The sequence below is a fragment of the Mustela lutreola genome, chromosome 8 (genome assembly GCF_030435805.1).
Source record: "Mustela lutreola isolate mMusLut2 chromosome 8, mMusLut2.pri, whole genome shotgun sequence".
Classification (NCBI taxonomy): Eukaryota; Metazoa; Chordata; class Mammalia; order Carnivora; family Mustelidae; genus Mustela; species Mustela lutreola.
Genome location: NC_081297.1, coordinates 94,270,006 through 94,291,531, shown reverse-complemented (window position 1 = coordinate 94,291,531; position 21,526 = coordinate 94,270,006). Strand labels below are relative to the sequence as shown.

General features: G+C 42.0%; 1 protein-coding gene across 2 annotated transcripts in view; it reads right to left on the bottom strand.

Annotated features, from left to right (window-relative positions):
* GRIN2B (glutamate ionotropic receptor NMDA type subunit 2B) overlaps positions 1–21,526 on the bottom strand; it is a 403,956-nt gene that overhangs the window by 86,405 nt on the left and 296,025 nt on the right. For both annotated transcript variants that reach the window (XM_059186007.1, XM_059186008.1), the window contains one exon: positions 18,782–18,896. In XM_059186007.1, coding sequence (XP_059041990.1) covers positions 18,782–18,896 — 115 coding nt within the window. The remainder of the gene's footprint in view (positions 1–18,781; positions 18,897–21,526) is intronic.

Sequence of the window (21,526 nt, the reverse complement as noted above, 5' to 3'; positions counted from 1 at the left end):
TCAATCTTTTGACTCCTTTCCCTTCATTTCCCTGGCTTCCTGCCCTGGCTGGAGTCTACACTGTTCCTCGTTTTCTAGCTTCTCTTGCAATGCCTTCCTTTTTCCTCACGATCTCTGGCTTTTTCCACCTACATGTCAATCTTCTCATCTTCCTCACACTCTTTTCTTGGAGGACAGCATTCATCACATTGCTGGCATGGATTAAAAGTCTGTTGAATGAACAGTAACCTAAAGCATGAACATGAAATTTGGTCCCAGAATAGAATGATGACTTTAAAATATCACAAGGAAAAAAGAAAGTACTACCCTGCCCTATAAATTATTTCAAATTTTGAAGAAAAGGATCACAGAGAGATGAGAGAGAGAGAGAGAAGTCATTACTTATAAAACAATATCAAGAAACACAGAATTTAAAAAAAAAAAACAAAGAAAGTAAAGAAGAAGAGGTAGAGCCTGCTTTCCAGTGGGGCTGGGACACAGGACACATAGGTGGCTCTGCTTGACTCTTAGCACCATTGTCTCTTTCATGAAGGAGACACAGACGGTTCTGTATAAGGCAAAGATGGTCAAAGGCTATTCCCTGATTGCCTGCCAGCAAAATTCCAAAGAAGGCTGCTCTAGCTTATAACTACTGCAGATTACTACAAAGGCAAGAGAAGCAGGATGACGGAAAAATTCAGCCTCCCTTCTTAGTCCCCTTCCCAGAAGGTAGATGTTAATAAAGCTCATGATACTGAAGGACTGGCTGCCCAAAGTAGGAAATGAAGTTTAAAAATAAACAATTTCTTATAATCGATGCACAAATAGTTGTCACTGAACATATGTCATAGAGAACCGTAGGAAATCTAAATACGAGCTTAAAACCAGATTGTCTGAACTAAAAGGGACCTGAGAGATTTAACACGACCCTCTTGTTTCACAGATGTGGGAAGAGAAGCCAGAAACATTAAGTGACTTGCCCAAAGTAACCCACTAATTGGTGGCAGAGCCGAGACTTCATAGGCCGAAGGAAATGGATGCCACCTGTTTCTGGGATACTAGGGCCGAGTCAAGCAGTAGACGCTGGCTTGAGTTATGTAGCAGTAGGGAGAGAAAGAGTAGAGGAAGAAATTGGGGATGGAGATTGGGAACATCCATGCCAAACGACTGGTTACAAAGATGCAGTGAAAGTTGAGTCCAGGATTAAAAAACTAATTCAAAGAACAAATAGAGCAACAAAACCCACCAGGCAAACCACTTGCTGTCCTGGAGCGAGTAGTTATTAAATGGTATCCTGGGGAATTGGGGATGTTCCAAGAATCTGCTCGAAAGGGCCAAATAGCTTTTTCATGTTCTAAAAACTGCCCGAGCTCTCCTTTGTGAAGAAGGGCCCAGGTGCTCATCTATTATTGAGCATGTTTAAAAAGGCATTTAGGGAAAAGCACCAAGAGACAGATTTGCAACTCCCAACGTCAGTCCCAGGAGGGCTGTGCTTGCTTAGAGAAGGAGCAGGGTTCATGTTTAGCAATAAGGGAAGGGCCAACACAGGCAGGTGTCCTGGCATTCTCCGAAACACCTGTTGGTGTTCTCTCCTCCAGCAGTTTACCAGGAAGTGAGTGATTTGAGGCAAACACCAACAAAGAAGTGATCTTGCTACTGCCAACACACTCGGACCAATGAGCCATGGCCAAGATTTTGTTCTGTGTGTGTGTGGGGGGGGCACAAAGAGGTGCAGGGATTTTGTCACATGTGTACAGCGTTTCTAAAGAATGGAATAATACACAGCACTAAAAATTACATGATAAACAGATGAACATAAATAGATAATAGATAAATGGATAAATACTTAATGACATAGTTTATATCATATTTTTAGATTTTTAATAATATATATTTGACACACTATTCACAAAACATCTTTAACAAGATAGATTACAAAACAGGATATATATTATTATCCCAATTTTATAAAAATATGCACTTATATTTCTTTTGGTTTTTTAAAGGGAGGAAGGGGCAGTGGGAAAGGGTGAGTAGGAATCTTAAGCAGGTTCCACTCCCAGTGCAGAGTCTGATGCAGAGCTCGATCTCATGACCCTGAGGTCATGACTTGAGCCAAAATCCAGAGTTGGACACTTAACTGACTGAGTCACCCAGGTGCCCCATATGCACTTATAGTTCTAAAGCACATTTATAATATATAAGAACATAGAAGAAAAAGACCAGGCTAATGGAAACCAAAAAGTAATCAGAAATTATCTTTGGATGATAGAATTCGAGGTGAACTTTCCTTTTCCATGTTTTTCTCTATTTTTATTAGGTTTTCCTTAATGAACAATTATCATACTTTTGGAATAAGACACAAATAAACACTGTTGCCTAAAAGAGAGGTTATCACTCAAGATGGAACAGGATTCTTCCCATTCTGAAAAAGAAATTGTAGCTTTGAGTACAACAGGTTTATATTCAGTTTTGGGCATTTTCCTCCTTTAATCTTTAAGTGGCCAATGATTCATGTGGAGAATAAAAATATGAATGGTGAGGGAAGGGGGTAGGGAGAGGGGGTGGGGTTATGGACATTGGGGAGGGTATGTGCTATGGTGAGTGCTGTGAAGTGTGTAAACCTGGCAATTTACAGACCTGTACCCCTGGGGCTAATAATACATTATATGTTAAAAAAATTAAAAAATTAAAAAAAATACAGATGGGGATCTTTGGGGGTTATCTTCATGACTGCCTACTACAATCCTATTCTTCCCTGTATTATACCCACGTAGCATTCTTAAGAGGGTACATTTCAGGAGAACAGGGCATCTTGTTTACCTTTCTCTCCTTTTAGCATCTGGCACAGGGTCCTTCATAGAGAAGCCCTTCAGTATGTTTGTTGAATTGAACTGAATCTTCCTGAAAAAAGAAGTGAGGATTCTAAATACAGGAAGGAAAAGCAATCTTCTTCCAGGGACTTTGAGCTTCTGATCTCACAAGGAAAGCAGAAATGCCAATGGAGATCAAAGAGGAACAGTTTATCTGAACTTTGCAGAGTAGGAGAAAATGCTATACACTCACTGTAGTTCTTTGGATACTAGAAAGTTCCATCTGGAGACAGAGTGTCTCTAACTTTGGGGCTGGGGTAGGGAAGTCTGCAGAGTCTCCAAGATAGAAAGAGACCAAGCATTCCCCTTATATCCATAGTCAGCGGGCACACATAAAGATACATGTGTTACTACTTCTATGATTAACGCTCTTTGCCTTCTATTCTGAATGCTCAAAATCTCGTCTGAGTGGGGACCCTCTGCTGGGACCATTTCAACCTCTTTTCTTGATTTCTTGATTCTGCTTTTTTTTTGTTTTTCCTTTCTGTTTCCCTACTTCCGTTCTTCAGAAGAGCATCTCCAAAGTCCCCTTGTTCTCTCACTACATTCAGACTCCATCACTCTGTCTTTCATCTATATCAGTTTTCTGTTCCTATGTTAAGATGCACATTTGTCCCCTCCTTCATTTCTAATTTCAGTTTTTCCTATCCCACATTTCTTTTATTTGTTGACCCCGTTCCTTCATTTTCCTAGTCTCCTGGCTGAGTCTTTCCTCTGCCTGAACCCTTCACCTCTTCGCCAGGATATGCCCTTGGGTCGTTCAAATTCCTCTTGAAAGCTCACCCCTATGAAGCCTTTCCAGGATGTCTGTCCAGTTAGGATTACCTGTTACTTTGCCAAAAAAAAAAAAAAAAAAAAAAAAAAAAAAAAAAAGCCAGATTCACAAACTTTATATACCTAAAACTTTTGAAGGTATCAACAGTTTGTATTTCTGTATTTCATTGATCACCAGAAATCCCTTTAGATAGGTAATGTCTTTTTCCTTCTACAATAATTTGGAAAATCAGTGCAATATAGAACTGTATTTGCCCTGGACACAGATGTCCTTTTAAAGACTGTACTCGGAATTCTCAGCTGCCCCCTAGAGACTCCAAGGTGAACTGCAGTAAGCTATCAAAAGACCCTGTCTGTTCCATAAATACCAGGTTCCTTAAACCTGAATGTACCCATTCTCAAAGAAGACATTCTAGATCTTAAGGAGGGACTGAATCTTTTCTGAATTTACTTCAGTTCTGTGAGTTTCAAACTTCTATAAGAACTAGGGAGATCATTAATAAAAGGAAGAAGACATTGGCTGGGGGTGGCGGGGGGGGGGGGGTGGGGGGCGGTTAGGAGTGGGAGAGGGGAGTGACTGGATTGAACTGGAGAGGGTGCATTCCATCCAAAGAAGGCTACATCCCTTGGGTCCAGCAGAATGTGAGCCCGGTGTTGCCACTCCCCCAATTTCTTCAGGAAATCCAGAGATCTGAAGTTCTAAGGGGAAATCTCTAAATTCTTAAATGCCAAAAACCAATTTAATCTTAAATACACCTCTCTTGAGCCACACAGAACATGTCTATGATCCCAAAGCAGTCTGTGGACTGCAGTTTATTGCCTTTCCTAAACATCCTCACTAAGGCCTCCTGTAGTGTCACATCATGACCTCCAGGGTCACATGGAGACAATGGAGAAAGTCATTACCCCAACAGCTGCAAAAACAGTGTCCTGCTCACCTGCTTCTGGTTAAAGCAGGCAACTTACTAAACAGTTGGGCCTAATGCATCTTGATTCTTTGGAAAAATCAGTCAATACTGGGATGTTTATAGCCTAATGTGTCAAGTTCCAAATTCTCGGAAACCTAGGGGAAAAATGGAAGATCAAATACTATCCACATTTCCCCCGCAGCTCAGAGGTGGGGTCTCAATATAAAACAGGATCAATATAAAGTTTAAGCAAAGGTCTTATAAATACACTGTGAAAAGTTTTTACTGTTAATTTCAAACAACAGCCACTGGACATATTCCTTAGGAATGAAACTGGCAACTTACTTAAAATAATAAAGCCATTTTCCAAAATTCCCTCTGGGGGATGATGTCATGTGGCCAAGAGCCAAGGCACGCTATCTCTCACCACCCTAATAGCACCTTGGTGCCCTCTGAAATCCCATTTATTTACTTCTTGATGTGTTCATCGTCTGACCTTCCTTAACAAGACATAAACTCCCTGAGGGCAGGGAACCTGTTGGTCTTCTTACTGTTTACCCTGCACCCAGAAGCGTGCCTGGCATTTGGTAGTGATTCTGGAGAAATCTGCTGAATGAATAAACCCAGACTACCAGCCTAGTAGCGGGGAGTTTCTGAATACCCCATACCCCAGGGATGGGTAATTCCGAATCTCTTGGAGTGAGTGGGACAGGCCTTAACTCCTTCTTGCCAGGCTTCTGGGTTTGTCCTCCACTTTATGGAAGGACAGAGACTCAGTTTTATTTCACAGTTAATGGCTGGAAAATAAAATGAGAACGGAGGACAATGACAGAGTGGCCATCTTAAATATCCATTAAACAAATACTTCTCTTGTCCTTGTGAAAAGGAAACGTCTGTGATAAACTATCCCGTTTTCTAGGTCAAAATTCAGATCGTTGGGCCTCGCTTTTGGAGCTTCTGGGGTACAGCCAGAGGTTGTGCATTTCAGATAAGGTACTAGGCTTGCCAAAGCTACTGGTCCGGACACCACACTGAGGACACCGGTGGGGCAAACTGTGGAACACTATTCAGACATCGATTGCTAACTATCATCCCCTTTATACTTGGCCCTGACTAGGACTGTCTTTTGACATAAACCACTTTTCTTTATGGAAGGAATTCCTTTAATGGTTGTGGGCCAATCTCCTCACCACACAGCAGGGAGGCCATGAAGGGGAGCCTGGCGGTTCTTTATCACCAACCACAAAGTGGCGGTTTATTACAATGAAACAAAACTCAAGGAGATCAAATGGCACAAGGACACACTACAAGGTTTCAGAAACTGTCATTATTGTTTAATGTGTTTTGGTTGTTATTCAAAGGTTACCCACAGCCCACAAATATGACAAATCTAATAAAGGAGGTTTTTAGTTCCCTGATGCCTGGTTGATGGGCCAGCATGGGCTGCCATACCAAGTCATGGACTTTGCCACTATTTTAAGATTCAATATTTTAAAAATCCTTGTGTAGGGTGCCAGGGTGGCTCAGTTGGTTAAGCATCTGCCTTTGGCTTGGGTCATGATCCCAGGGTCTTTAGATCAAGTCCCATGTCAGGTTCCTGGCTCAGTGGGGAGTCTGCTTCTCCCTCTGTCCCTCCCCCCACAACTTGTTTGTGCTCTCTCTCTCCCCTCCAAAAATAAAATCTTTAAAAAAAAATCCTTGTGCAAAAAGTTTAACAACAAAGGAGGAAAGGTGGCTCATTACGGATTTATCACTGAGCATGTCAAGAAGTCTGCTATTTCCCAGTGCCTTTCTTTCTGTGACTAAGCCCAAAATTCAACTTCATTCTGTGTATGCCATTGTCATTTCTCTTCCCTTTCTTGTTGTCTAGAACCCAATTTCGATTGTGTTATCACTGGTTTACAATACGTTCAGTAAAGCAACTGAACATTTGCAAAGCACTTGCTACAAACCAGATACTGTACTAAGAATCTGACATGAATTAAAACTTACTTGATCCTCATGGCTATTCTTCCCATTTTATAGATGAAATTGAGGAAAAGAAAGGTGGAACAACATTCATTTATGCTTCTGTAGACAAATCACTGTGCTGTGCAGAGGTGAGCTATGATGCCTCTTGGCCTTTAAACTATGCCTGAAAGGACACGTTTAATGATCCAGGGTTAAAGGGAGAGCATAAGCAAAGGCACATAGGCATAAAAGTACAAGAAGTGTTGGAGAAGCTCTAGTGGCAATTACGTTGGCGTGGGGGCTAAATGCAGGGAGATGAAGGACGAAGGAAATGGGAAGGTGGGTCAGTCTTGAATGCTGTGACCCGTGGGCTGGGGTAGGGAGTACACTTTGTCCTGTGGAACCATTTCCCAAATTTCCCTCATTCAGTCACCACTGAAGCAATTTTGTCCATATCTGCGTATCACCTAGGCTATTTTTAATTTAATATACGCAATAGTCTTCCTTTTAGAAATGCACTTAAAAATTTCCCATTACTGTAAATGTGAGACAAGTGTCACTCGCCAAAGACAGAGAACTATAAACATAAATAGATGATAATTTAAATAAAAAAATACTCCTCCCTCTTAAATTAACATGTACTGCAGTGAGACCCACAACTGCATTTGGGGACACATTTAATCGGCTGTGATGAATCACAGGATATGAGTGTTCTTATTCATTGAATTTGGCTCTTTCAACTATATATATGAAAGATATATATATTTAATGTAAGATATATGTAATCTTAATGAACCTTCCTCTTGTTTTACATGAGGTCCCCAAACTCCTCTCTTTTAGTGAGTTGAGTTCATAAAATATTTGGTTGATTGTGTTTTATGTAAAGCTAAGTTAAAATTTCATGTCAGTCTCCTAAGATTTAAGGGCTGTTTTGTAGGTCAGCTATTTTAAATTCCCCTTGGTGTTTCACCATTTCTCCACACTTCCAGCTGCTGTCTGATCAAGGGGGCTGCGTGGCCCCAGCACCGCCAGCATGGCGGCTGCCTTTTAGAAGAGCCTGGTATGCAGAAGATAACAGTTTCCTAGAAAATCCCCTCGACGAGATCAGGACCTGGACAGCTGTTTCTGTAGGTGGCTATGCCTTTATTAGTGAAAGACATGTGTTTGTCCTCATAGTTTTGAGGAGATAGGTTCTTGCTCTCCACTGAAAAGAGGGTGTGTGTGTGTGTGTGTGTGTGTGTGTAATAATAGGCAGTGAGGAGGTACAGGGATACAGAAATACAGAAAAGCTTTTTTTGTGTGTTATTGTTCTTTTCTTTCTTGCCCCTGTCCTCCCCCCTCTCTCCCTTCTTCCTTTTTGTTGATCTCAGGAAAATGTTACTCTGAAATAGCCAGTCACGATCTGGGCTAACAGCTACTACTTCCCTGTCTCAAGCGTTTCCATGGTGTGATTTGTCCTCTGGTCTACACAACTGTTCCCACTAATGTTGCTACACTTTGGTCCTATCAGTCTAGTTGTATTCTTCTAGCTTTCACCTGTTAAGGCACAATGTATACGGGACGTCAGTGGAGCTGGATATAAATGTCTACACCCAGCTCTGCCCCTCATCTGTGTGCCTTTGGGCAAATCATGTGACCTGAGTCTCAGTTTACTTATCTGTACAAGCATATGCCAAGGTTTAATAGGAATCAAAATGAGATCATATACACTAAAGTTCCTGGTAAACCACCTTGTTAATAAAGTGTTCTATCAATGTCAGTTGCCTCAATGGCCAAAGCTCAGTTCTAGGCTAGCCTGTTCTAGAACTGCACATCTTTCCCTTCTCCTAGAGGGAAAATAAAGGTCTTGTTTGTTTTACTATTCTATAAAGAGAATGCTGAGGTGGCTTAACTACCCACCAGAAATTCTACTTGCGAGGTACTATTCTGTTCCTTTGCCAGCAAGTTCCTTTCCCTAGAGGATGAATGAAGAAAAATGGTACATAATACAGGAATAGCCAAAGACAATGATTTTAGAAGATATCCTACACCAAACACTTGAAATAGAAAAATGCGAAAGGCTATCTAGAGCAGTTTGGCATAAACACAGAATGTCGTGTCCCCTGGAAAATATAGCAAAGGGGAATGGTTTTCCTCTACTAGATGCCCATCAGTCTCTTTATTTGCCTCCCCAAGATCACACTTTTCTTCTCGCCTTTCCCCTAGCACAGATTTGCTTTAAGTTTAAACCTTCAGAACATTTAACTGACAGAGCCAAGTCCTAGAATACCTGTTAAACCAGCAGTGGGCAGCCATTATGACAGCGGAGAACACCTGGATTATACCAGATGAGAACTTCCAAGCCATCTCAAACCCTCCCTCTCTCCTCCCAGCTCTCTGTCTCTATGTAAATATAGAATAGATCTATGCATACATACAGATAGAGAGACATGCATACATGTACATATAACCAAATGTTCCCCATCAATGAACCAAGTGTTTGCCAAATTATGAATAGAGATAATTCTAATAGAGAAAATAATAAAATCAGTCCAAAGGATTGGAGTTCAGTGGCTATTGTAAGAGATTTGTATCCAGGCTTTTTGTTAATAGCTTTCATTCTTGAAGACCATTTATTTTCTTCATTGGCCAATACTTCCTTTCAAAGCTTTGTATTGCAGGCCGATTAGCAGAGTTAACATGCCAAGGTCAGAGCTTTTCTCCTTGTGTACATGGATTCTGTTTATCCTGCTCCAGGCCAGCTCTCATATATAAGTATTGCAGAGAGCGAGGTTGTGTACGGACTAGTACAAATCCATCATCACTGCAGGAAAAACCCAAAGCAGATGATCTTGTCATGCTAAGTCAATAGAGCTTGTGTGTATAGGACATCCAGATATTATAGTTTTAATGTCAAACTTCAGATCTCAGCGCAAGTCGACATGCCATGAATGTATGTAGAAAGTATACGTAAAAGTATAAAAAGAATAGCACCCTGTTAGAGAGGCCTGGACAATGTGGAGGGCTCACCAGCCTATAGATCACATGAGTTAGACAAGGGCTGCCCCCACTGGTGCAAGAAGGGGATTGAGCGCTCTTCCTCCTTGCCTCTTGTGCCATGGAGAACAAAATACCTCAAGAAGGGTTGACACACCAAGCATGAGGCCTACGAGTTCCTTGGGAAAATGGGTCTGAATTTTCCAAGCCTCTAACTCTCGAGACAATGATCCCAATGATGAAAACTGCAGACAGATAACCACATGGCCAACCCCATTCTCTGTTTGTTACAACTATTAAACATAAGAAATATTCTTATCAGCAAAGTTAGAGGGTAACACACTCAACCAGAAGATCAAAAGGGAAAAAAAAAAAAAAAAAAAACCTCCAGAAGACCCTGCAGACCAGGAATCACAAAGGAGAACCTTCCATTCCAATTACATCTATGTCCATTGGCTGTTAGTGAATTAATATTACCCAAGCAATTCTCAGCTTAAGGACTCTCATTTTTAGCATCTAGGGACATTAGATAACAGGAAAAGTGGTCAAACTTGTTACTCTGAAAAATAGTCTTATGGCATCAAAGTTGGACCATCAAAAACTCTGTAATTACTTTCATGAGTATCAGTCTTTATTTAATACACAAACATCTGGTCAAGAAGGACCAGTCTACATAAATAGGATATATTCTCATGATGGGATATTAGACATTCATCAAGTTTCATGATTTGGATAATAACGAAATGGGAAAACATCCACACTATTATAGTAAGAGACGAAAGTAGATTATAAGCTGTTCATAAGTTGTATTCTCGGGGCACCTGGGTGGCTCAGTGGGTTAAGCCTCTGCCTTCGGTTCAGGTCATGATCTCAGGGTCCTAGGATTGAGCCCCACAATGGGCTCTCTACTCAGCAGGGAGCCTCCTTTCCCTTCTCTCTCTGTCTATCCCTCTGCCTACTTGTGACGTCTCTTTCTGTCAAAAAAAATAAATAAAATCTTAAAGAAAAAAATTTGTACTCTCAATTCTACTGTATTTCCCTGTGTTACACACACACAACATACACAGAAAAAAGCATCAGTGAGAAGTGGAAGAAATGTAATACAAAGATTTAATATTTAGTATTTACAGACTTTACGATAAGAAAATCCTACATGTTTTGACCTGCATATAAACACAAGAGACTTCTAACCTGTATACCACTATCTCTTCTTCAATACCACTAGTGGAAGAAGTATTATAACCTGGAAATTAGAAAGAGAGTTCAGAGGATTCAAGAGCCAACCACTGATAATTATCATGAAATGAGAATCTCCATAAAACTTAAACAAGATGGATGACAGCCACCTTTTACTTTGGGGGGTGCTTTCCTCTTTACTGTGTTTTGTTATGCCAGAGCTTCACTCTCCACATTCAAGCCTGTTTTTCCTCTTCCATCAGCATGTATAGGTTTCAAAAGTAAAGTCAACCAAGGTTATCTTGTTCTTTCATCCCTTTGTTCAGCGGCTGACGACCAACATGAAGATGACTAGCCTTTCTGAAATGACATTTTTGAAGTCTCTTCCCTCAATACATCCTGTTCTTCTCTTCAAATTTTTTTTAGATTCGATGCTGTGGACCAAGTGTAATAAGAGCAGTGTTGAGACCAGTGTTCCACCCAGTGGAATCTTTCTGGAACCCCAGGAAAGGGGTTAATGAACAGGGTGTTTCATGGCTCTGGGAGCTCAGGGAACAAGAGGGGAACACTTGGATAGGAGAGGCTGTGATAACCACAACTCAGAAAGGCAGCCAAAACATGTCATTCAGGCATTCCGTTTGTAAGCCACGGTCATGAATAGGAGCAGAGTCTCTACTAACCAAGAAAGATGAAACATCCACACAACTATTGGACCATGTCAAAGAGTAAGATTGAAACACCACCTTAAGTTATAGACATTTTAAGTGTCATAGTAAGCACCTTTGCCCTTGCAATACCTTTTTTTTTTTTTTAAGATTTTACTTATTTGAGAGATAGAGAGAGCATGAAGGGGGAGAGGGAGAGGGAGAGGGAGAAGCAAGCTTCCCTGCTGAGCAGGGAGCCTGATGCAGGCCTCCATCCCAGGACCCTGGGATCATGACCTGAGCTGAAGGCAGACGCTTCACCAACTGAGCCACCCAGGCTCCCCTCTCTTTGAAATACTTTTGTAGGTATATATAATGGTAAATTTTATCTTATCCCCCACAAGTGTTTTTAGTAAGCAAAATGTCTATAGTGAGTCTTTTAATAAATTATCTTTATAAGAAAATCATAAATGTTGTTTCTCCTTTTCCTTCCCAGCCACTAGGAAAGCTACAACACTAATTTGGTGGGGGCAATGTTTGGTTCATGGTCGGTGCTCAATAAATTCTTTGTGGAAAGGAAGGGCAGGAAAGCACAAGGAAGAAGGGGGGAGAGAGAGAGAGGGAGGGAAGGAGGGAGGGAGAATGGAAGGAAAAATTAAAGCCACATACTTCATGCACGGTTGTTTGGGCTGGGCTGTATACTGCAGAGCGAGGAGGACATATCCCATTTTTAGGACTTCCGAAGTCATCCCCTGGTGGTGTTAACATTTCCACTACTCAAAACTTCTCTCTATTAAGAAGTCCTCCCTATAGCTAATATAAATCCTCTCTGCTTGATCTTAAGCCCACTTATCTGGTTCTGTCTCAGAGGAGAAAGTGAACAGCTGATCTCAACACTTGGTACACTAAGTCTTCATACATTTAAAGAGAGTAAGTCATCACTTCGATGCCTTTTCTTCTTCCCCTTAACAAACCCAATTCCCATAGCCTTCCTCCACGGATCCTGTTTTCTAATCCCTTAATCCAATGATGCACATTAGTTCTCAGTTTCAAGTTGCTAAAAATAGCATGTTGTCAAATGGCAGTATCAGGAGACCCAGAACAAACACCCCCAACATGAGAAGCTTCTGTTTCACCTCCTTGGACAACCTCTGTGGAGTCTGAAGAGAGCTCGGATTATTCCCTGGCCCCTCCTTCAAGGGTGGGAGGTGGAACACTGCACAGGTGTGTTCGGGCTGTCACAGAGTATTTACTCAGTAATGTCTCACATTGGGCTGTGCACAGACACACCGCAGATAACCAAACAGACGGGTTCCTGCTCATGAGCAGTCTGTCAGTTTGGACGTGAGTGACTGAGTATGTGTGTGTCTCTGTGTGTGTGTATGTGTATGTGTCTGTGTCTGTGTATATGTGTGTATATGTTTGTGTCTCTGTGTGTCTCTGTGTGTATCTGTGTGTGTCTGGGTGTGGTGTGTCTGCGTGTATGTGTGTGCATTTGTTTATGTGAGTGTGCATGTGTGTGCACACGTGCACGCATGCCTGGGAGGAGATGGAGTGGCTGTTTATTTTGTCAGTTAACAACTTTCAAGCAGCACCTGCCGCAGTAGCAATCAACCTCTGTCGTATCATCACCAAACGGATCATTCTGGAATACGATCCCCCTCACCCTCAGGTGCTTGCATTGCAGAGCAACCCCAGCCTGGACTTGCCGCTGTCTCCTGGCTATGAGGCTGTTGGAGGCATATAGCATCTCATAACCTGCCTCCTCCATCCCAGGCTCCAGATGCTGGTAGAGCATTTGGTCTTATTATGTTGTTGCTGTTGCCACTCTTGGGGACTTTCCTTCTACCGGTTTAGTACCCTTCTTCTCTCCCCACGATTGATCCATTAATTCATAAATACTGTTACAGGCCCAGCAGTGTGTGCTAAGTACTTCTATTCCTAGCCCTTCTGTCAGGGGTAGAGGGAGCTGTAATATTTCAGCAGTGCAAGCCTTGGATGATAACTGGGATCTGGGGAGCCAAAATATGACCAGATGAACTGAGACTGTTTTAATCTACATAAAGAAGGGCATTTCCCGATAGGTTGAGGCAGAGAAGAGGAAGTGGGCTTATAAAATCCGCCTCCTATCCTTGGGGAAAGGCAAGCAGAGAGGTAACCCATACATACTCTCCTGCGATTCAGACCCGGACAGTCCCTCCAAAGACTGTTTACCTCTTACAGCCTGAAAATGCACCATCATCATTTCTTGAAGTCATTACTCAGAACACACCCCCACTGCATTTCATTTTTATTATCCCCATTTTAGGAACGATTAAATGGAAGCAGAGAGCGGTAGCAATGAAGCACATCATGAGAGGCTCTGATAAAGACAGAAGCCTGAATGCTCGTTGGAAGTGCTTCTCCCAGCCAGACTATTTTTAATGCAAGTCAATGCAGCTGTCCCACACTTAGAGACAAGACTTACAAATAAAGCCACTCTGCACACATTTGTCAACCATCCCCTGCCCTTTCCAACTCCCCCATGCTGCCCCTGCACACATGTATGTGTGCACTCCCTGTGAAACGGTCTTTTCCGTGTCCCTACAGACCGAAGAGATTATTCAGCTTTCTGTGAGTGTGATTCTGATCCAAAGAGCTCTCCGCTAGGCTAGCCCCCGCCCCATGCCTCCCTAGTAGCTACTTACATAGGATATCCTTAAGAGTTCACAAGAGCAGGAGCTGTTTGTTTTGTTTGTTTGTTTGTTTGTTTTTTTAAGGAGGTTGAGTAAATACATAAAATTTTTATATGCTTTAAGTGTTTTCAGAGAAAATACATAAGACCCTGGAAACAATGATTTCTCAGGGGAGGGACATGGGGGAACCGAGAATCGCAGGTAAGAGGATGTTCTTTTTACTGGATCCCCTTCTGTACCATCTGATTTAGAACTGAGCGCAATGTTACCTCAGTGAAGAAGGAGGGCACCGACCGACATCTGTTGAATACTGCCAATGTTGCAGTCACTATTAACTGGTGTTTTACTATAAAATCTCCTTTGATCTTTATAACAGTGTAAAACCCTATTTTACAAAAGGGAAGTAGAGTCAGGTGGTTTGGTCGCCTGGTTTATTATGCAGCTGATAAATGGCAACAGGGGACATTCAACTCAGCTTTTTTTTTTTTAATCATTTAAATTCCATTAGCCAATGTGTAGTACCTCTTTAGTTTCATCTTGGCTCTTTCTGATTTCCAGAACCATGCTCAGTCCCAGATTATGTTGCCTGGACTTCAAGTCTTTCAGAAGGAGCCAGATATATAAGACAACGGTCACGAGACTCCTTTTTAAAGCCTGAAAGAATATAGCGATGGCCCATCACATGGTTTACACCAGCATCTGAGGGCGTCTTCCTCAGCCCGAGGCTTCTTGTTGAAAGCTGCTGAGGCTTGCCACCCCTGGGAAGTTGGGCCTCGCTAAAATGGCCCCCCACCCTATACCCCAAAGCTGCGCTGCTCACACCCACCGAGGGGCCTGCCCCTGCTCTCCCATGCTCTTCAGTAAACCAGTCTGTCTACCTGGGAGACTTTCAGGCGGAAGTGAACTAACACCCCTAAGCATATGGGTTCTTCACTTATTTAACAGTTATCCTTTGAGTGGTCACTGTGGGCCAGGCGCTCTTCATAAGTGTTAGGATTACAGAGGTGAACAAGGTCCTTGCTTCCAGGAAGCATCTGTCCTGGTGTGAAGAGATGGGCAATAAGCAATCAGGCAAACAGGCAAAACATTAGGTAGAAAATACACTGAAGAAAATTAAAATCAGCTGTTCTGACTAGGTGGCAACATTAGCTCGAGTCATCAAGGAAGGCCTTCTTAGGAGATGGTATTTATGACAAGAATGACAAATATTCCTGGGAGCTACTGTTCTTAGAAACAAACTCAGGTTCCTTTCATATGCTTCAGCTCACACCCCAACTCCATTCCAAGCCCTTACTTATTTGCAATGTGGAATTTGCAATCCCAGAAGCTAGAGCCAGAGAGGACTCTAGAAGTCTTCTTAATCTCATGCCATGGGTTTAGATGTGAGAAAAGAAAGATCCAGAAAGGTGAAAAGAGCAGGTCACCTAGCTAGTTAGGGGCATGACCAGAAGCTGTGGGTCCTGTCTTTTAGCCCTCATTTCCTCCACAAATCTAGATTCCTTCTCCATTTATCTTCCCAGGGTCCATCTCCTCACTGAAGACTCTTTGCCCTGTGTCTACCTCTATGGAGTCCACAGCCACTAAATCTTCCCTGACCACATGGAACCTTCTAGAATGGCATCAGAAATCCTGAGAATACAGAGCATCCTGGGGGCCAGGATAATGGGGAAAAAATACTTCCCATGTATACTTCCCAGGGCACAATTTCAGCATATCTCAGACATGTTCTAGGTCTGTGCCTGGTTCCTGCCACCCTTCCTGCCCACAAGTGAGCCCTAACAAGGGGTTCCACACTGGGGAGCCTCCTGGCTCTGTGAACTCAATAAACAGTAAAGACCCCCCTCTCTTTAACAATGTTTCCTAATTTAACCAAGTCAGCATGAAAATTTTCTCTGATCGCACTGCCTCCCAAAAAGCCTTGTAAAAAGATTAACCACAGACTTTCTTTAAATAACAAGCTCCCCTAGTACATTCAAAGTATGATCTATGAAAACTCAATATACATAAAGATTTTATCTCTCCTCTGTCTCAAAAAAGAGGTATTGCATCAAGGGCAATAGCATAAACTTGGATTCTTAATGATAGATTTTAGACTCTTGTATTATGCAATGGTTCTCATTCATCTGACACATACTTACTGAATTGCTCTATGCAATACGCTTGTCTAGTTGCTGGGAGGACAAAGCGATATAAAGACACAGCCTCTGCCATTTGGAAGCACACATACATGCAACTCTCACACCAACAGATCTGACAGTGCTACAACAGAGGTAGAAACAAAAGCTACAGGGGACAAGAGAATGTGAGAGATTGTATCTCGGTCAAAGATCAGAGAAGACAATAATATTTTAATTGGGTTTCAAAGGATGGTTATGATTTATATAATTGGACCACCCATTCCAGAAAAAGGAAACGTCATGCCACACTGTAGGAAGCAAGATGTACAGAGAGAGCCCAGTGTAGCTTGATGGTGAGACAAGAAATAGCAAGGGAGAGAAGATAGACCTTGAAAGGTAGATCAGAGTCCTAAATGCAAGGAGAAAGCCTGGGCCTGATGCGTAAACCACAGAAACTCCAAGCAAGTTTTGGGCAGAGAAAGAATGTAATCAGAGTTGTGCCTTAGGAAACTCATTCTAGTAGCCATGTCTGGGACTTATCTGAATGGATAAAGGTAGGCATCACGGACAGGGTGGCCCATTTAAAAAATTATCTCATGGCTCCTGGCTCATATAAGGAGGAATAAATTCAAGAGCTACTGTAAAGGTAGAATTGTTAAGAAGGGAAGGGATCCATATCCCAGGGAGGTGTGTCTAGTTTTGGAAAGTGGGGGCTGGTCACAGGCCTCAGATTCTAGCCTAGAGGAGTCAGCATGAGTGACAGGAAGTGGTGTCTCTTTAAGGAAAGACAGGTGTGAGATGCCCCATACTTGAGGCAGGCATCATGAGTCTACTGCATCAAAGCTACCCCAGCTGGACATCTCTGATCCACGTATGAAGCCTCAGTTAGTAATAACCCTTCTCCTGGAGACACACAGAAGTACGTGTTTTACATGAGGTCCCAGAATACTTCTTAAATTATTATGTCTCTATAGCAGCAGTGAAAGCGGCTTGATTGGGTGAAGAGCAGGAGCCCAGGGGAAAGCACTTCTGAACAAATGATAACTCAGCAGAGGGAGTGCAACATTAATCAAGAATGCAAGAGATGTTCTCTGCCTTGTAGCTGTGCCCTGAGGTAAGGAACTACAGGATAGATAGAGTTCTTTCAACTTGAAGAATAAGGCCCCGGGTTTCCACTACGTGAGCCACACGTGCTGTTTCCCAGGTGAGCATTCACACAACTACCTGTCCAGGGCTCTCTCGAGATGGTGAATTTCAAGAAATTTATCCCTGGTCTCTTTTCCTGGCTATTCCTTCTAGAAATATATAGTCTGGTCCCCATTCCAGTCAGAACCATGCTGACATCCTGACGTTTGTTTCAGCCAACTGATCCACAGAGTCTATAGAAATTGTCTTAAATCAGTGTATCACAGCATGTTTTACAGAACAGGAATTTCATGAACAAAAGTGTCTCAGAGTAAAACAAATTCGGGAAATACCAGATTTAAGTAAAATTAAAGATGGTTCTTTGCTATTGATAGGACTCCTCTGAACTTTCTAAAGTTGACATGTTCTAGGAAGCTCCCAGAATGAGAAAGCAGAGGGTGTCATCCCCAACCTTATTTATCCATAGAACCATTTCTCAGCAGAGCACCTCAAAGAACAAATGACCTGAAGAACATACAAAAGAAACACCAAGGCTGACGTTACTCTCAGGAACTTCTATATTTAAGTAGGAATCAGGGATAACAATAAAAGCAAATACCTATTAAGTACATACTATGTGCCAGCCACCTAAGTCGTTTATGTATATTAATATATTTAATCTTCATAACAATGCTGTGATCTTGGTACTATTGGGTTTTTTTTAAGATTTTTTATTTTTATTTATTTATTTGGAAGAGAGAGAAAGAGAGAGCACACAAGCAGGCAGAGCAGCATGCAGAGGCAGAGAGAGAAGCAGGCTCCCCGCTGAGCAAGAAGCCGGACGTGGGACTCGATCCCAGCACCCTGGGATCCTGACCTGAGCCGAAGGCAGCCACTTAACCAACTGAGCCAACCAGGCATCCTGGTACTATTGTTCTTTAATCCCATTTTATAGATGAGGAAACTTGAGGCAGAGTAGTTAAGAGATTTGTCCAAGGTCTTAAGTAGACAAGTTTGTGAGTAGAGGAGCTAGAAATTGAGCCTAAGTAGTCCAGCACCAGTAGTCCAGCACCCACAGAAATTAATTTCCAATTGGTAGAGTTTCAGACACTGGGATCAGCTGGCAGTGAGAGAGGTCCTGAAAAAAGCCTAGCACGGCAAACCTGCAATCACAGTAAATTCAAACCTGCGTGCTTACAAATTAGGTTTCATCAACTTCCCCAGGATACTATGTAGGATACAATTTCTGAATCGTATCACTGATTTGACTTCTTCACCAAATTATGTTATATTATACACGTATACTCTCTTCCATTAGGACAAAGTCATGATTCAGACAGTACCATAACCAATAAAAATGGTAATGCATAAAGAAAATAGTCTCTTGATTAACCAAAGGAGCAAGAAAATAAAGATGCAAGTTTGAGAAACAGCTTCTCCTATGTTCTTCAAAATACTGCCCTCTTACTTCCCAGCTCAGAAACCAAAATCAAGGTTTGGTTTGGTTTTCCCTGAATGTGTTGCAAAATCTTATAGCCCTATCCCATCTACTTTGCTCGAGAATTGCCAAAAGATATGTCCTACCCTCTCCCACTTCCTCTCCTTGTTCAGAAGGATTATCACCAGTTTCGGGTGCATCTGGTAGCCGTCTTCACTGAAGGACAGATTTCTTCCCTCAAAGGTGACATTGATCAGATACCTGTAAAGACAGAATAAAAGAAAAGGTTACTGGTATGAAGAAGGTAAGCCAACAACAAGATAGTTAGGAAGAGAGAGAGAAAGGTAAATGGAGACAGACACATCGATATACAAATATTACCAAGAAAACTGGTATCCCTCCAGCTCCCATTTGGTTTGCACAGAATTCCAAACTTTCAAATAATAGGAATAATAGGAAAAGATAAAAAGAAACCTACTTGATTAGGTCTGTAAGGCTTGAATGAGATAACTTACCACAAGGCCTGGTCCATAGTCAACCCTCCTTAAGCATTAACAATTATTCACTTCTAGAAGGACTCCATTAAAGGGTGAAGGTTGTAGAAGAAAAGAAAGTGGGAATGTACCAAGACAATGTTCTGCTAAGAAAGGTGGCATATTGAGCACTAGGTCTCTCTGCCTCCCAGAAATATGCACACACTTTTGAACGCTTATTAAGATGCAGCCCAGCCCATATTTCTAAGAGCTGTGTGATAAGTGCAGCAGTCAGGGTTGCACTGGTTGCACAAGATGTATCGGGAAGCCAGAGCTATTGCATTTGTGTAGAGTGAACAGAAAATCCCAGGGGTTTGTGGGGAAGGAGGGGAGGTATTTTAGAAAGTATTCCAGGCACAGGCACATAAATGACCAGGAACTCCGGAAGTAACTAGAGTCAGACCAATGAAACGGTCTTCCTCCTCACACCTGCACCTACAGCTCACACCATTCCCCTGTTGACTGCTCTGACCTGAGGAAGGGTTCCCTCGCTAGGGATTCCCACAGGCGTGCTCATTACAACCACATTAGTGCAACTGTGGGGATGGTAATTAATGTCCCTTTACCATAAGGGCCCAAGGAGTCAATAATGATTAGCCCAGTTTTCACATGACATGCTACTCTAGAGCCTTGGGCCTGATGCCGCTATGCGACATGTCTCTGCAAGGTTTCCAAGGGGCTTCAGATTTTTCATGACAACAGTTCCTAACACACTGAAGGGAAGAAGAATGCATCAGAAGGCAGCCGAAATGTTCTCCTTCTAAGTCTTCTTATTCAGTGAAATTGTGAGATTCTTCATTCATCCAGGTAACCTTTGGTTAAGCAACAAGGATACTAAGATGCATATCCTTCAGGCAATTTTAAAGATGACTAGAGAGCATGAGCCAAACCCTCATGGAACACCTTCTTACTTCTAGAGCCACCTGGGCTTCAGCCTGTCATTCTCTGGTCTTACGGTCTTCACAAATGCAATCAAGAGCACCGAGGACCACAAAAGAAGAGAGATACTCAGAACTAAAAGAGACTTTCATGATCAACTAGTTCACCACTTGTTACAGTTTATGCTTTCCCTCTACAGCGTAAGATTGGCTCTCTTAGTTCTTCTTGCTATCACGGCACCTTCCACCTCAATGTAGCTATCTCACTGATGGGCAAAGGTTTTTGGTTTTGTTTTTACTTCAAGTTGAAATTTGCTCCCCTGGAACCCCTAGATCCTGGCCCTCTCCTTAGATATTATACAGTCTTAGTCTAATCCTTCTTCCACAGGAAAGCTCTTCAAGTATTCAAAGACATTTATCATGGCTAACGTATAAATTTTAATCTTTGAAGAAAACTTAAGCTCATTTAGTTCTAGAATTTTGCTTTGATAGGTAAACCAAAGCACAGAGAAGTCAAATTAAATTTTCCCAATGTCCCACAGCTAACTGGGAACAGAGATAACATGTTAAGCCACATTCCCAGTCCCATGATCTCTTCACCACCCCACCCCAACAGTCATATGCCACGTCAGGTTTAATGTTTCCTGTTCCTTAGTGTAGTTATCACATGCCATGACTTCAAGTCCCCTCCTCTTATCCCCTGGCTGCTCTTTCTGGACACCTCCCATTGGTAAAAGGGTAGCACTCCTAATTCAACTCAATGTTCCATGTGGCATCTTCCCCATTCACTGCATTGCCCCTCATCTCTTAGCTCCACGCCGCTTGCTCAAGCCCATCACCAGCTGGAAAATTATACTCAGGTCTCCTGTAGTTTACAGTCTCAACACTCCAGGCAAAGCCATATATAATTTGTTCCAAGAAAGAATTACAAAGACACAAAACAAAATATTTTAAATTAACAAACCAGAATTTAAGCACCCAATGTAATTAATTTGGAAAGTATGTTCTTATTACAATAATACTGCATTGCTTCGAATAATTTCTGGAACTCTTCACAGAGAAGGTTAATGAGACACGCAAACAAATTTTAGTTTTCTCTCTCTCTCTCTTCTTCTTTTTTTTTTTTTTTAGGAAGGGGAAGAGGAGAAAGGAAGGAAAGGGAAGAGAGGAAGGGAAAGAGAGAGAAATAAGTCACCTGGCTTAAGTACCTTCCTTTTTACTGGACATGGTTCAGAATAATTCTGACTTTACCTGAATTAAGATATGTGATTTTTTAAGTGTCTATTTCAAAAGCAATTATAAGAGAAGTTCCAAATATAATTTAAGTAATAAGTGGCAAGAATGGCATCTCACAATGACTTCTCTGAAGAGGACAGCATCGAATCGGGTGTACAAGTTTTAAAATTCAAACTTTCAGAAAATAAACCATACTTATGGGCAAGGTAGTTGCTCTATAGTTAAATTTTTCTAGTTACTCCTT